The 14,428-nt window shown below is 38.3% G+C and overlaps 1 protein-coding gene across 1 annotated transcript; it reads left to right on the plus strand.

Moving 5' to 3' along the window:
• The first annotated feature begins 11,920 nt into the window (after positions 1-11,920).
• Positions 11,921-14,061, plus strand: LOC106344826. Its single transcript, XM_013784131.1, has 3 exons — positions 11,921-12,085; positions 13,040-13,201; positions 13,252-14,061. Exons 1-3 carry the CDS (start codon positions 11,921-11,923, stop codon positions 14,059-14,061), a joined length of 1,137 nt encoding a protein of 378 aa, XP_013639585.1.
• Positions 14,062-14,428: the final 367 nt, after the last annotated feature.

The raw sequence follows: 14,428 nt of genomic DNA on the forward strand, positions 1-14,428 counted from the left end.
CCAATAATATGTCAAATGAGATATTATTTGTTGGGTTTTCAAGAATTTTAGTATATTCTTAATTAAATAATAATTATTATATATACATACATTAATATGTAACTTAAGAGATCCATGGTAAAAAACCTATCATTGCTCTTAGGGCCGCGTAGAAAAATCTTGAGATTCGGGCCAAACAATTCAACAATAACTCATCTTGGAGATATGGCAGATTAATTAGTGACGACTCCTCTTTGCAGTTTGTGGCAGTTTGTGGCAGTTTGAAGGTTAGCCGAAGACGGCGGCATATTAGGGCATCTCCAACCCTAATTCATTTTATACTTCAAACATCATTTTGGAGTAAAATATGATCCAACCACACTTCATTTTCAACTCCAAAATGGTGTAATAGCTAGAGTTACTCCATTTATGGAGTAATCTTACCCAATACTCCATTTCGGAGTTGAACTTTTTTAATTTATAGAATAGTCTTTAAATCATAAATATTTTTATTTTATACCTTTTTCCTCATTTTTATTTAATACTTTAATAATTAAAAACAATACAATAACATGAAAATATGATTCCCATAAGAGAATATTTATTAATTTTAAATAATGATGCATAAACTAATAAAAATACCAAAACTAAACATAAAAATATAAAATAAATAAAATAAGTAATTTAATAATCTGGTAAATTATTTCTGGAACCACCTAGATCTGCGAAGTATTGTCCAAACAATACAAATGACCGATCTTGAAAATTTTCTTGCTCGATTTAGGAAAGTCAAAGATAAAGAAACTAATTATTCATTATAAAATGCATTAGTTGACCATTTTTGGAAAAATATATTATAATGTTCATTATAGAACCCAAATATGCTATCTTAAATATATTTATGATTACAGTATATATTTTTTAATAATAAATATTTAATTTAAATAAATTATATTTTGGGGAAATTTTATGCTTACCACTTTCAAGGTATCACTTTTCATCTTTACCACCACCAAAGAGACAATTTCAAAAATATCTTCTTCATTAAGTGGCAAAAGACTCTTACACCATTGTTATTTATATATATAATAAATCATTATTTAAATAAAAAAATTTATGTTTTTGAATTATAATTTTTCAAATTCGAACTTTTTTATAAATTTTTTGTTTTTGAATTTTTTTTTCGAAATATTTTTTTTCAAAATTTCTTTTTGAAAATCGAAAATTAAGTTTGAAACTATTTTTAAAAATTTTGTTTTATATATTTTTAATTATTTATTTATATATTTATTATAATCCTAAATTTCACATTCCAAAAATCCTAACCCACCCTACAACTCTAAACCTTAAGTCTAGATTAGTTAACCCTAGATGTATAAGTGTATTTTACCTTTCATTAAAAGTGAGGGTAAAAGTGACTAGTGTAAACATGAAAAGTGGTACTATGAATGTTGTATTTGTGGCAATTTCCCTTATATTTTTATGAAATTTTTCTAAACATAAAATAGTTGGGGTTAATTTGTAATTTTTTATAAGTAAAATGTATTACCAACAATTATGAATTAAATAAAAGTGAATTTATTTTAGAATATTCCTTTTTGGAGTAAAAAATGGAAATACATTGGAGTAAAACACAATTCCATTTTGGTGTTACATTATTTTAGAGTAAAAAATGCAATAATACATTGTACATGCTCTTAGAACTTAAGAAACAACATGCTAGAGTACATTAAACTCCAAAGCTTTGTAATTATTTACTTTATACTTGACGAAAATATCCTAAATACAACTTAAATATACTGAAACTTTATATTTTACGGAATAACATATTTTAAGTTTTGTGAAAAATAAATTTTATGTTTTGGCAGAAAATCGTATTTTACGTTTTAGTTGAAAAAAGTATTTTACCTGATAATATGACTTTATCTTTTTGGCAAGAAAACGAAATTTTATTGATGGTATTTTATGTTAACCGAAAATATGATTTTATGTTTCAGTAGGAAAAACGAGATTCTATCGAAAAATGAAATTTTAGTTTTTTAGTGAAAAATTAAACTTTACCAGAAAAGCATAATTTTAATGTTTTAAATTAAATTTATGCTTTTTCATCATAATTTTAAAGCAAAATTTGGATGGGTGTCGAGCGAACTCCGACTTGCTTTCTTCCGCTACAACTCTTTCCATGCTTCAAAGTGCACTATAATCTATAAATTTGTCCAAATCGTACATAAACATGCAAAGATTTTGAAAACAACTCGAAATATATAATAAAGACTCTAAAATATGACTTATATCATCACTAAGACCTATAAAAACTATGATATATAAACTCCTCCAGACTTAGCATTTGCTTGTCCTCAAACAGAACAGAGAACTAACCTTGTTAAAAATGTTTGAAAATGTAGGAACTAACATATCCTTTAGAACCATTCACTTTTACCAATACTTTTTGCAAGCCACATTTATAAGTACCAACCTTACAAGGTACTTCCACATACTTAACCTCATTTTAGAAACTAACCATTTCCAGCCCACAATTCATTAGAAATATCCAAAAGCACCCCATTGACCTCATTTAAGAGCTTAAGGTGCAGTCTCATCGAAGGGGTATTGATCGCATAACCCAAGGATTCTTAGCCATTCAGATTTCTGATCAAACGGTGAAAGCTTGATATTCTGTTGAATTAAGCTTGAAGGTTACTTGAGCTGCAAGTTTATCCTAACTCTACCGAGTTATGGAATTAGGAATATGTTTAGGAGTTATCTAGATATATTACCTATTAGGATTACGAGTTATAAATCTCTATATAAGTAGATGCAAACATGTTGCATAACTTAAGAGTTTAGAGATTGTTTTTGAGTGCTTAAGGTTTTAAGTTATTTTCCTTAAGAGATTAATAAAGAGAGTTATTCTTTATTGTGATTCATATTCAATCTTTGAAGTTCTATATTTGGTATTAGAGCCTTCCATAAGAGATGGGAGATATCGTTGCAACTACAGATAAACCGAAGGGAGGAGGCATGTCTTCAATCCAATGCCCTATGCTCACATCAACCAATTATACGGATGGGTATGATGATTACCCTTAAGGTCCATAAAGTATGAGATGCCATCGAAGGTGATTTAACCGAAGGAGACAAGAATGATATGGCCATCGCACTTATGTTCCAATCAATACCAGAGATTCTTATCCTGCAGGTTGGTGAGCTCGACACGACAAAGAAAGTTTGGGAGACTATTAAATCAAGGCATGTGGGAGCCGAGAGAGTTAAGGAAGCGAGATTGCAAACTTTGATGAACGATTTTGATCAACTGAAGATGAAGGTAATGAAACAATCGATGATTTTGGAGGAAAATTGTCGGAGATTTCATCAACTTCTGTAGCTCTGGGAGTAAGCATCGAGGAACCAAAATCAATAAAGAAATTTTTGACCAGCCTTCCCTGAAGAATATATACATATCATGGCATCTTTGGAGCAAGTTTTATTCCCAAATACTACAAGCTCCGAAGATATTATAGGTCGTCTTAAAGCTAATGAAAAACGTATTGCTGATGAAGAAGAAGAACCTCAAGAAGATCAAAAATAATTGATGTATGCAAACATGGATCCTCAGGCAAACCAATCGAACCGTGGCTTCATTGACTATCAAAATAGAGGTCGAGGTGGATTAGGTTCGTGGTACAGAGGAAGAGGTCTTGGTCGGTATGTCGGAGGAAGATATACATCGAGGATCACATGCTATAGGTGTGATGAGCTAGGACACTGCACATTAGATTTTCCGGATCGATTGCTTAAATTTCAAGCAGCGCAAGAAAACAATAGTGATGTGCAGGATGCGGACAAACTGATGATCCACGAGACTGTATATCTCAATGAAGACAGGATCGTACCAAGCAAATAAGATGCCAACATCAGTGGAGAGAATATTTGGTATTGGATAATGGTGCCAGAAATCATATGACAGGTGATAAACAATACTTCATGCTACTCGATGACTCTATCACCAGAAAAGTTAAGTCTGGAGACGACTCGTGGATAGTCATCAAAGGAAAAGGATCTACTGAGTTTAATGATTGGAATGGTGAAACAAGAACGATGACAGAGGTTTACTAAATATCAAATTTAAAAAGCAATATTATCTCTCTTGGACAGGCTACAGAGTCTGGTTGTGATGTCAGATTGAGAGGAGATTACTTAACGATGCATGACCGAGATGGGAAGTTTCTCGTCAAAGCAAACAGATCAAAGAATAGACTCTACAAGGTTCGTATGGGTTTAAGAGAAGCCTTGTGCTTACACTCGACTTCAATGGAGATTCAAATAAATGCCATGCAAGACTGGGTCACGTAAATTGCGAGACGATAAGAGCTATGATACCACACAAACTTGTCATGGCAATTCTGCAGATTGCGATTGAAAAAGAGGTTTGTGGTTCATGTTTTCTTGGAAAACAAACAAGGCAGCGTTTCCCAAGGCAACTCTGTATCGAGTAACAGAAGTATTGGAGCTCGTACACAGCGATCTGTGTGGGCCAATAACGCCTAGTACTGGTGGAGGGAACATATATATCTTCGTCCTCATAGATGATTAGTGCAGGTACATGTGGTTTATATTACTCATCGAAGAAGAAGAAGAAGAGTGGCTACTTATGTTAATAAACTGCAAACCTCAAAGCTATGAAGAAGCACAAGAGTTAAAAGAATGGAATACAGCTCGTGAAGAAGAGATTACGTAAATAGTGAAAAATGGAACATGGGAACTTGTGGATCTCCCACACGGTGTCAAACCCATTGGTCTAAAGTGGGTGTTTAAACTGAAAAGAAATTTGGATGGTAGTATCAACAAGTATAAGGCTCGTCTCGTGGAAAAGGGTTATAAGCAACAATATGGCGTAGACTTTGATGAAGTCTTTGCACCAGTAGCCAGAATTGAAACAATTTGACTTCTTATCTGTCTAGCAGCTTCGAGAGGATGGGAAATTCATCACCTTGACGTTAAGACAGTGTTTTTTCATGGAAAGTTAAAGGAAACGGTTTATGTTACACAACCTGAAGGCAACGATTTATAGATGAAACGTCAGGTGTTTGTGGCACTTGCTCCATACACGACCAGACTTACCATACAGTATAGGTGTCTTGAGAAGGTACATGCAGTCACCAAGAGAGTCACATGGAGCAGCTATGAAGCAATGCTTAAGGTATCTACAGGGTACAACTACTTCTTACGGCATAATGTTTCATTGCAGCAACTCGAAACCAATGAAGATAATAGGATACAGCGACATCAGTCATTATGTTGATCCTGGTGATGGTAGGAGCACCACCTGACATGGTTTCTACATCGGTGATAGTCCTATTACTTAGTGCTCACAAAAATAAGAGACAGTGGCATTATCCTCATGCGAAGCCGAGTTCATGGCCGGAACAGAAGCATCTCGGCAAGCCATATGGATACAAGATTTGCTCATCGAAGTTATGGGAGATACGAGTGAGAAAGTGGTTATCGGGATTGATAACCAGTCGGAAATTGCTTTGACAAGGAACCCTGTGTTTTATGGTAGAACTAAATACATTCACACTCAATATCATTTCATAAGGTAATGTGTAGAGAATGAGAAATTAGAAGTAGAGCATGTTCATGGACATGAACATAAGGTGGATATATTGACAAAGGCACTTGGAATAATCAAGTTTAAAGAGATGAGAGTTCTCATTGGAGTTCAAGATGTGTTGATAGAAGACTTCAAGCTTAAGGGAGAGAATGTTGGATTAAGCTTGAAGGTTACTTGAGCTGCAAGTTTATCATAATCCTACAGAGTTATGAATATGTTTAGGAGTTATCTAGATATATTACCTATTAGGATTACGAGTTATAAATATCTATATAAGTATATGCAAACATGTTGCATGACTTAAGAGTTTAAAGGTTGTTTTTGAGTGCTTAAGGTTTTGAGCTATTTTCCTTAAGAGATTAATAAAGAACTGTCACCTTTGTTTTGAACCGAGAACTGTCGATAAACCAGTGAATGAAAGGAGACGAGGACTCGTCGGTGGGTCAAAACTAAGGCGTTTTATTAGATCAAGAGATTTCTCAGTCGAGTTACAAAAGAGGGAAATGAAAAGGAAACAAGCCGGCGAAAGCTGGTTCGCCGGAGGGTACAAGTCGGCGAGAATAGGGAAATGAAACCCTAGTTTCTAGCCGAAAGTAAGTGTGTCGTGATTTGCGGATCCCTTCTTCGTTACCTCTCTTCCTCCTTTTATAGGCAGTCGTCCATTTACCTAGTTCATCTTGACCTAATGGGCCTTTTCGTCGATTGGGCCGAGCTGTCGGGCCGCTGCTTCGAGTCGTTGAGTCGACTGCATTCGACCGCTCGCTTCGTCGGCTAAAAGCAGTCTCAAGTCGAGCCGATAGGTCGGTCGCGAGTCGACGAGCCGAGTCTCTCCTATGTGGTCATGTGTTAGGACAATTATCATGTGGGCCTTTTGGGAGGGTCAGGCTCATACCCAACAGTAAGTCCTCCCAGTTCACCGGTGAGTACCGTAGCCGACTCAGTGAATTTAGAAGTAAGGTCTGAAGGATAGATGTCCTGGACTCGTGATTCCAATCGACTCTTCGATCGGATGCGTGGCTCACTCTGCTTGTGAGCCCAGTTGCCGCGTGCTGTTCTTGATCGTCAATTCATCAGATTTCACCGGTTTGGTTTGACCGGTGGTTTTCGTCGATTTTAGTCGTAACCGCTAATCTCGGTTTAAACCGGTCTCGGTTTACCTCGAGAAGTCGAATCGTCGAGAAGCGATGTGGACTCCACGCGCCTAAATGGGCCCGTCTTGGCCCATCTAGACCTAATGATGACGCCTCGGATGACGCGGCATCCCTCCCCTTATAATATCCTTCTCGTTTCTCATTATTCTCATTCTGCTGCCGACTCAGGTACTTTCTCTCCCTTCTCTCTTATTTCTCTCTCTAGATTCTGATCGTAGATTTTAAGGGGCGTACGGGTTGTCCTCGATAATCTTCATATCTTCGGGCGGTAGATTGTCTCGGGAGCAGAAAGGAAAGGCGATTGCGTCCAATTCGAGTCCTCGCTCGAGTCCTTTGAAAGGTGCAATTGGGCATCCTCTCGCTGCGGTTGAATCGATCTATCGCGAGGCTATGATGGATACTGAGAACATGGACACGCCGCAGCGAACCTTAGTTGCCGAGTCGGTGCGGCAACTTCGTGAAGAGAGGGCTTCATTCGATGCTCAAGCTTGGGCGAGAGATGGTTGTGGTGGAGCGAGTGATGGAGAGGATCTCTCCGACTTCGTTCCGACTTGTTACCATCCTGGCGGGATTTTCGAGGATCTTCCAGCGCTATCATCGAGATTGATGAGTTCCTCGACCGTAGAGGGACAGTCGTGGGAGAACGTCGAGCATACTCGGTTGACTCCGAGCAGTGTAAAAATCCTGCTTAGGAGGTGTAGCGGAGTCGGGGTAACTTTACTCATTCCTTCGAGAGCTCAAAGGCCGTGGTCTCCTCCAGTAGGGTTCCAGTGTGTGTAAGAGTTGTACTTTCAAGACGAGACGAGACTCTGGTTTCCGATTCCTCGACTTGTAACTTCCTACGTGAGGCGTCGTGATGCAGCAATCTCTCAGTTCCTAAACGGTTCATTTCGCCTCGTGGTCGCGATGATGGTTAAGGCAGCGGAAATCGACGTGTCGATGAGTGTCCGAGTTTTCGAAGAGCTGACGTATATTAAGTCGATGGGAGAAGGAATTTTCTCGATCCAGATGAGGCTGAATTATAACGTAATGGCCGGTCATCCTAACAAGACGAATGATTGGCAGCGTTTCTACTTTTTTGTTAAGTCGGACGAGTTTGCCTTCGAAGATCCGCCCGGCGATGACTCTCGAATTTTATGGAACTCTAACCTTGGTAGATCGCGATCGTTAGCCCGTGATGGTTCTGGTTTCTCGTCTCTTACCTCCTCTCTTTTATGCATGTGCAGTTGACCATCCGGACACAGCTGTCTATCCTGAAGAGTTCGTAGCGGGTGCTCCAGCCGTTGCACTGCTTCCTCAAGATCGGTGGGAGAACATTACCGTCGAGAAGATTCGTCGTCTTTCTGACAGAATTTCCAGAAGTAAGTGTTCATTCACCTTGTTCTCTTCATCATGACGCGTTAACTCGAGCACTCGATTTCTTGCAGGGGACTGGAGATCTGACCTACTGCCAACTGTCACCGGTATGAAGCGGGGGTTCTCTCTGTTTTCTCGAGCGGAGCAAAGGCAGATCAGCGCAGCTAGGAGGTTGAAAACATTGCCGGATCTGAGTGCGTTGTTGGGAGCTCGCTTGGGCGGTTCGTCGAGCGACGAACCGTCGACAGTTCCTACGGTGCGAGAAGAGTACAAACGTCGTCTCTTCAGGGACGGTTGCTACAACGCGGCCTGTTGAGCCCTTGCCATCGAAGAGGAGTGCGAAGAAGAGACCTGCCTCTGATTCTTCTGCCGAAACGGGTCAAGGAGGGTCGTCAAAGGCCATTGCCGGGACTCACTCGGCCTAGCCTCCCAAGAAGAAGACGATGAAGAAAAAGAAGAAGACCGCTGATGGGACTGTCGCTGAGGACCAGACTGGTCCTAACGAGGAACATACTGGTCCTAGCGAGGAACAGACCAACCTTGTCGAGGACGCGCAGGGTCATGTTGATAGAAGACTTCAAGCTTAAGGGAGAGAATGTTGGATTAAGCTTGAAGGTTACTTGAGCAGCAAGTTTATCATAATCCTACAGAGTTATGGAATTAAGAATATGTTTAGGAGTTATCTAGATATATTACGAGTTATAAATATCTATATAAGTAGATGCAAACATGTTGCATGACTTAAGAGTTTAAAGGTTGTTTTTGAGTGCTTAAGGTTTTGAGCTATTTTCCCCCCCCCCCCCCCCCCCCCCCAACATCTAAACTGGTATATAAAGGGGTTAGAAATCTTTTTTTAACAAAAAAAGATTCATTAATGTAGTGGCCAAAACCACCCACTACAGAGATAGAAGGCTTGTGTGGAGAACTTTCAGATAATCACCCCAAGGCAAAGCCTGAAAAATCAGAAACCGCGGAGAACACAATAGTTACTAAGCAAAAGAAATGGAAAAGTGTAGATGAAAAATCGCCAAAGAAATCTCACCCAGAGCCATTTTCTCCATGATTTGAATATTCAGTATTTTTTATATTTGCAAAAAATAGAGGGAAAAGTATTAAAATGCTAAAATATGTTTCTTTATTAAAATTTAAAATAATATATTTTCTAAAAAAATGTCATTTCAAGATTTCAAAATAGAGCTATTTGCAAAATTGATTCAAAACTCAAAGTCAACCACAAAACTAACATATGTTTTTTCTGAAAATTTTATTTGCCATATTCACCCCAAAAGTTCAGATTATTCACGAAAATGCCATTACTTTTTTTTTCGAAAATGTTTTTTCTTACTCTCTCAACCTCACCATCTTCAAGTATTTACAAAATTGCCATTGCCATTGTGGGAACCGAAATTCGCACTGTCGATTTCCGTTTAAATTAGGAAAGTCAATAAACCCTAACTTTCCCATAGGTCTCGGATTCTCTGCGAGAGCCAACGGCAAGTGCTCAAATAAATGCGGAAAATATTTAATGACAATAAACGAGTTTAGAAAAAGTTGAACTTATTTCGAATCAGCGTAAGAGCGTTGCAATTATTACAAAAGATGATAAAAGCTTTGGCCGCAAGAGCTGTCAGCGAGTTACATAGTTCTAGCAACCTAAAACTTTTAAACCTAGTTGAGTCGCAGCTCGATAACAAAAGACGAAAAAATACATGAAAAATGTTTTGATTTGATTTTGGACTGAACCTTATGAAAGGCTGCCTACATACTCCTTTCGAAGATCAAGCCGAACGTAGTTCTATTGGTGGAGTAGAACAATGAAGGCCGAGCTGATCGCGTGGTCGATCCAGCTCGGCCATCTGCCGAGTGGGATTGGATAAGTTCGTCGAACGGATGAGCTGGACTGTTTGTTTTTAGTTCCGAGGTTCATCTTTCTTTAAAACTTATGCTCCGGAACTTTCTTCGAGAGTGTGTCGGAAAGCCTCTATGAGGAAAGGTGATTTTAGACGCTGATTTCGAGATAACCGGTTTTGACCCCAACATGGAGTAACCTTTCTCGAAGACTTATCGTGTGAATCCTTTTCGGAGTTGTTACGAAACTCGATTTAGGTTTTTCTCGCTTCTCTTCTTCTTTGAATTTTATCCTTCTTTTCCAAAGAGGACATTTTCTGGGAAATTTCTGATATTGATTCTGTCGTGACCGATTTTGACCCCAACAGCCATCAATACACAAACCACCATGAACAACCAATTTGAAGCTCTTAATGCCCCTAAAATGGATTTACACTCCTTCTTTCTCAATTCTTATGAACGAAAAACAACGTCTTTTTGCACTTTCTCTCCATATTCATCCAAAAAAAACCTAAGATTTTGATTCTAAAATTTTTATGGTTCATAGAGCCAATGAAACTTACGATTCTTGGTGGGTCACTTTCGTTTGAGCTTTTGTGTGCTTGGAGAAGACTTATGTGTGCTAAGGAAGTTATCTCACTAATTTAAGGTATGAAATCGAGATTTTATCCAGATCTGTTTGCCAAGAACACTTTCGGATAAGTCTGGCTGTAGAAGACTTACATGGAAGTCTTCTGGTCAATGCAGATGTTAGTTTTGCAATTGACTTTTAAATGTGTTTTTAGAGATGACTTATGTTGAAGTCGTCCATTTTTGTTTGTTTAAAAAAAAATCTCGAGAAACCAGATACGACTTCCATGTAAGTCGTCTACGATAAACAGGTTAGTTTTGCATTTGACCGGATTGTGTCAGAAATTTGACTTTTCCTTGACGACTTACACATAAGTCGTCCAGTAGAAAACCAAAAAATCAATTTTTTTTATTATAACTAGATGACTTTCATGTTAATCGTTTCAGGTTAGTTTTGCAATTGGAAAATAAAACTTAAATATTTAATTTTTTCTAGGCGACTTACTTGAAAGTCTTCCGCTCGACGACTTACACGAAAGTCGTCCAAGATTTTATTCCGAGATTCTGGTCAAACCTTGCTTATCTTGGACGACTTCCATATAAGTCGTTTGGCTGAAGACTTCCGTGTTAGTCGTCTAGATAAAAATAAATATTTAAGTTTTATTTTCCAATTGCAAAACTAACCTGAAACGACTAACATGGAAGTCGTCTAGTTATAATTAAATATTGATTTGTTGGTGTTCTATTGGATGATTTATGTGTAAGTCGTCCAGGAAAAGTCAAATTTCTGACACAATCTGGTCAAATGCAAAACTAACATGTTTTTCCTAGACGACTTACATGGAAATCATCTCTTGTTTTCTCGAGATTTTTTTTTAAACAAAAGTATGCCAATATTTACAAAGAAAGACTTCCAAAGAAGTCTGCTGTAGAGACAACTTCCCTGGAAGTGTCCTTTGTAAAATTTTAATTGCAAAAATGACCTAATGGACGACTTCTCTGGAAGTCCACCAGAAGACCTCCGTAGATGTCGTATGCGTTAATTTTTAATAAACTTGTATTTTCTCTATAACTATAAAGAATTTTTAACATTTTTTGTTAATTAATGGTTATTATTAATATTTGGGCTACTGAATGAAATTTATAACTTAATTGGTGATATTTATGAGGTTACCAACATTCATGTTAATTAAAGTTTCTAGCTAATGTGCTTTTAACTCATACATGTTCTATGTTTGCCAATGTGTTTTATTTTCAATTTTTGCAGATGGATCGCCAGTTACATGCAGTGTATGGAGAATTGTTGTTGAAAGATGACTATTGGAATTTTGTGGTTGATAAGTTCAAAGGAGTGAGAATGTTCTTTTTGAGTGAAGGTTCGACACATCCTGAACTTGTTGCAATGGCTCAAGAAGATTATAACCTAGACATGAACACCGAGTCTGTGGAGTTAGCCTACTCATTACCAGAAGCAATGATGCAACAGATGGCTCCAGACACCCCTCCTGTTCATGTTACAAGTGATAGACAAGTTCAGAACTTGCTCGAGATAACTAAAACACATGAAGTACGTCTTTGTGTATCAAGCCTTAGCAAGATAAGAATGGTTTCAGAGGAAGGGGAAGAAGATCATGAAGGGGATGAAGCTGATGAAGGGGATGAAGATGATGATGATATGGCTGAAGATGAAAATCATGATGGGGAGGAGGATGCTGATATCCATGATGTTGATGATGCTGAGGATTACAATGAGTATGGAAAAGTTAAAGATGAGGATGAGGAAGAAGATGATGATATGTGTTTTGAAGATTTGAAAGGGACATATGGTAGTGAAGGAGGAAGATCAAATGATAACAAGATCTATGTCAACCAGAGTTTTGCTAGTAGGGATGCACTGGTTTCAGAGTTGCGATTGACAGCAGTGAGGCGTAGGTTCTCCTTTAGAATATACAAGTCAACGAAAACTCTCCTTGTGGCAACATGTCATGTTAATGGTTGTGGATGGAAGATCAGAGCGAGTATGAAACATGGGACAAACACGTTTTGGGTAACCAAGTATGTGGAAACTCATACATGTTTTGTGGCAGACAGAATCACTCAGCGGAAACACTGTACTCCGAAGTATATTAGTAGGCTTTTCATAGATTGTGTTGGAATCATTGATGGGTTGAATCCGTAGCATATCAAAGACGCAATGAAGAACATGTTTGGCATGACACTTGATTACACCACTTCATACATAGCATTGTTATATGCGCAAGAATTGGTGAGAAGATCAGAGAAAGATGGGTATGAGCGACTGCCTTCATATTTGGAGCGAATCTCCTTAGCAAATCCGGGTTCTATCACTGGTATAGAACTTTATTCTCTGAATAGATTTAAGTATCAATTTCTCTCTTTTGGAGCTTCTATCCGAGGTTTTCAGTATCAGAGAAAGGTCATTGTGGTGGATGAGACTCACCTAAGTGGGAAGTATGAAGGTGTTATGTTAGTTGCAGCCGCACAAGATGGTAATTTTCAGATATTTCCATTGGCTTTTGGGATCGTAGATGGTGAAAATGATGTATCTAGGGAATGGTTTTTCACAAAATTGGCGAGTTGTGTATCTGATGAGTATCCTCTGGTGATAGTCTCCGACCGGCACACGTCCATTAAAAGTGCGTGTGATAAGGTGTTCCTTGGGGTACCTGAGGAATATGTTATTATCACCTTCAACAAAACATTGTCCAAAAGTATAAAGGGAAGCATCTCTTGTACTTGGTGAAAGGTGTTGCTTATGCTCATACACTTTACTACCGGCACATGGATGAGATAAGGAGTGCAAACCCGGAACTTGCAACTTATTTGGAGAATGCCGAAGTGACCCTATGGTCAAGGGTTCATTGTCAGGGAGAGTGGTACAACATAAAAACGAGCAACATCGCTGAATCTATTAATTCCGCACTGAAGCGAGGTAGAGGATTTCCGATTCAATTCCTGTTGGAGTTCATAAGGGATAAGCTATCAAGGTGGTTTTGGAGAAGGAGAGAAGATGTTTTGAGTCTCACAACTCAACATAGTCGGGGGGTTGAATACTTGTTTGTTGTTCGACCGGAGATAGCGGATAATATCTCTTTCCAACAAATTGATGGATGGCGATTCTTTGTCAAAGGTGGCAAAATGGACTGTGTTGTTGACTTGGAACTTCGAAAGTGTGATTGTGGTGTCTATGCAGTCGAGAAAATACCTTGCTCTCGTGCTATAGCAGCTGGATCATATGCTGGTTTGCATATCTCCACACTTGTATGCCCGGTCTACTCAAAGGATATTCTGTTTGAAGGATACTCAGAGAATATATATCCTTGTGTTGGACAACAAATTGAGGCACGCACATGCTCTCCTCCGGAAGTAAAGCGCGGTCTGGGGAGACAGAAGAAATCAAGATGGCAATCTTGGTTGGAGCTGTTGAGGAGGAGAGGACGCACACCCCAGAAGCAACACAAGGTTTATAGGGGCTCGGTCTGCAAAGAAACTGGCCATACGCGTCCACAATGTCAGAAATGACGTGGACGACCTTCTGGTTAGTCTTCCGGAAGACTTAACTCCCCGAAGACCTTATGATTAGTTGTCCAGAAGACTTAACTCCCTGAAGACCTTCTGACTAGTCGTCCAGAAGACTTAACTTCCCGAAAACCTTATGATTAGTCCTCGAGAAGACTATCTATCTGTTTATCTGTTATGACTTTTTGTTATGAACTTATCTGTGTTAAGAATTTACGTGTTATAGGTTTATGTGTTATGAACTTATCAGTGTTATGAAGTTTATATTTTAATTGTGATATTGCAGTTTAAAAAGACAACAAGTCCACCATTAGATTAGATTATCCGAAAGGTTACTGCACTACCAAACTAATTTCCTACGAAATGATAG

The sequence above is a fragment of the Brassica oleracea genome, chromosome C5 (assembly GCF_000695525.1).
Source record: "Brassica oleracea var. oleracea cultivar TO1000 chromosome C5, BOL, whole genome shotgun sequence".
Taxonomy (NCBI): domain Eukaryota; kingdom Viridiplantae; phylum Streptophyta; class Magnoliopsida; order Brassicales; family Brassicaceae; genus Brassica; species Brassica oleracea.

Coding starts and splice junctions, on each gene's coding strand:
- LOC106344826 (XM_013784131.1), top strand. CDS start 11,921: ATGGCTCAAGAAGATTATAACCTAGACATGAACACCGAGTCTGTGGAG. Junction 12,086..13,039: donor AGATAACTAAAACACATGAA/GTACGTCTTTGT, acceptor GGTAATTTTCAG/ATATTTCCATTGGCTTTTGG. Junction 13,202..13,251: donor GTGATAAGGTGTTCCTTGGG/GTACCTGAGGAA, acceptor ATTGTCCAAAAG/TATAAAGGGAAGCATCTCTT.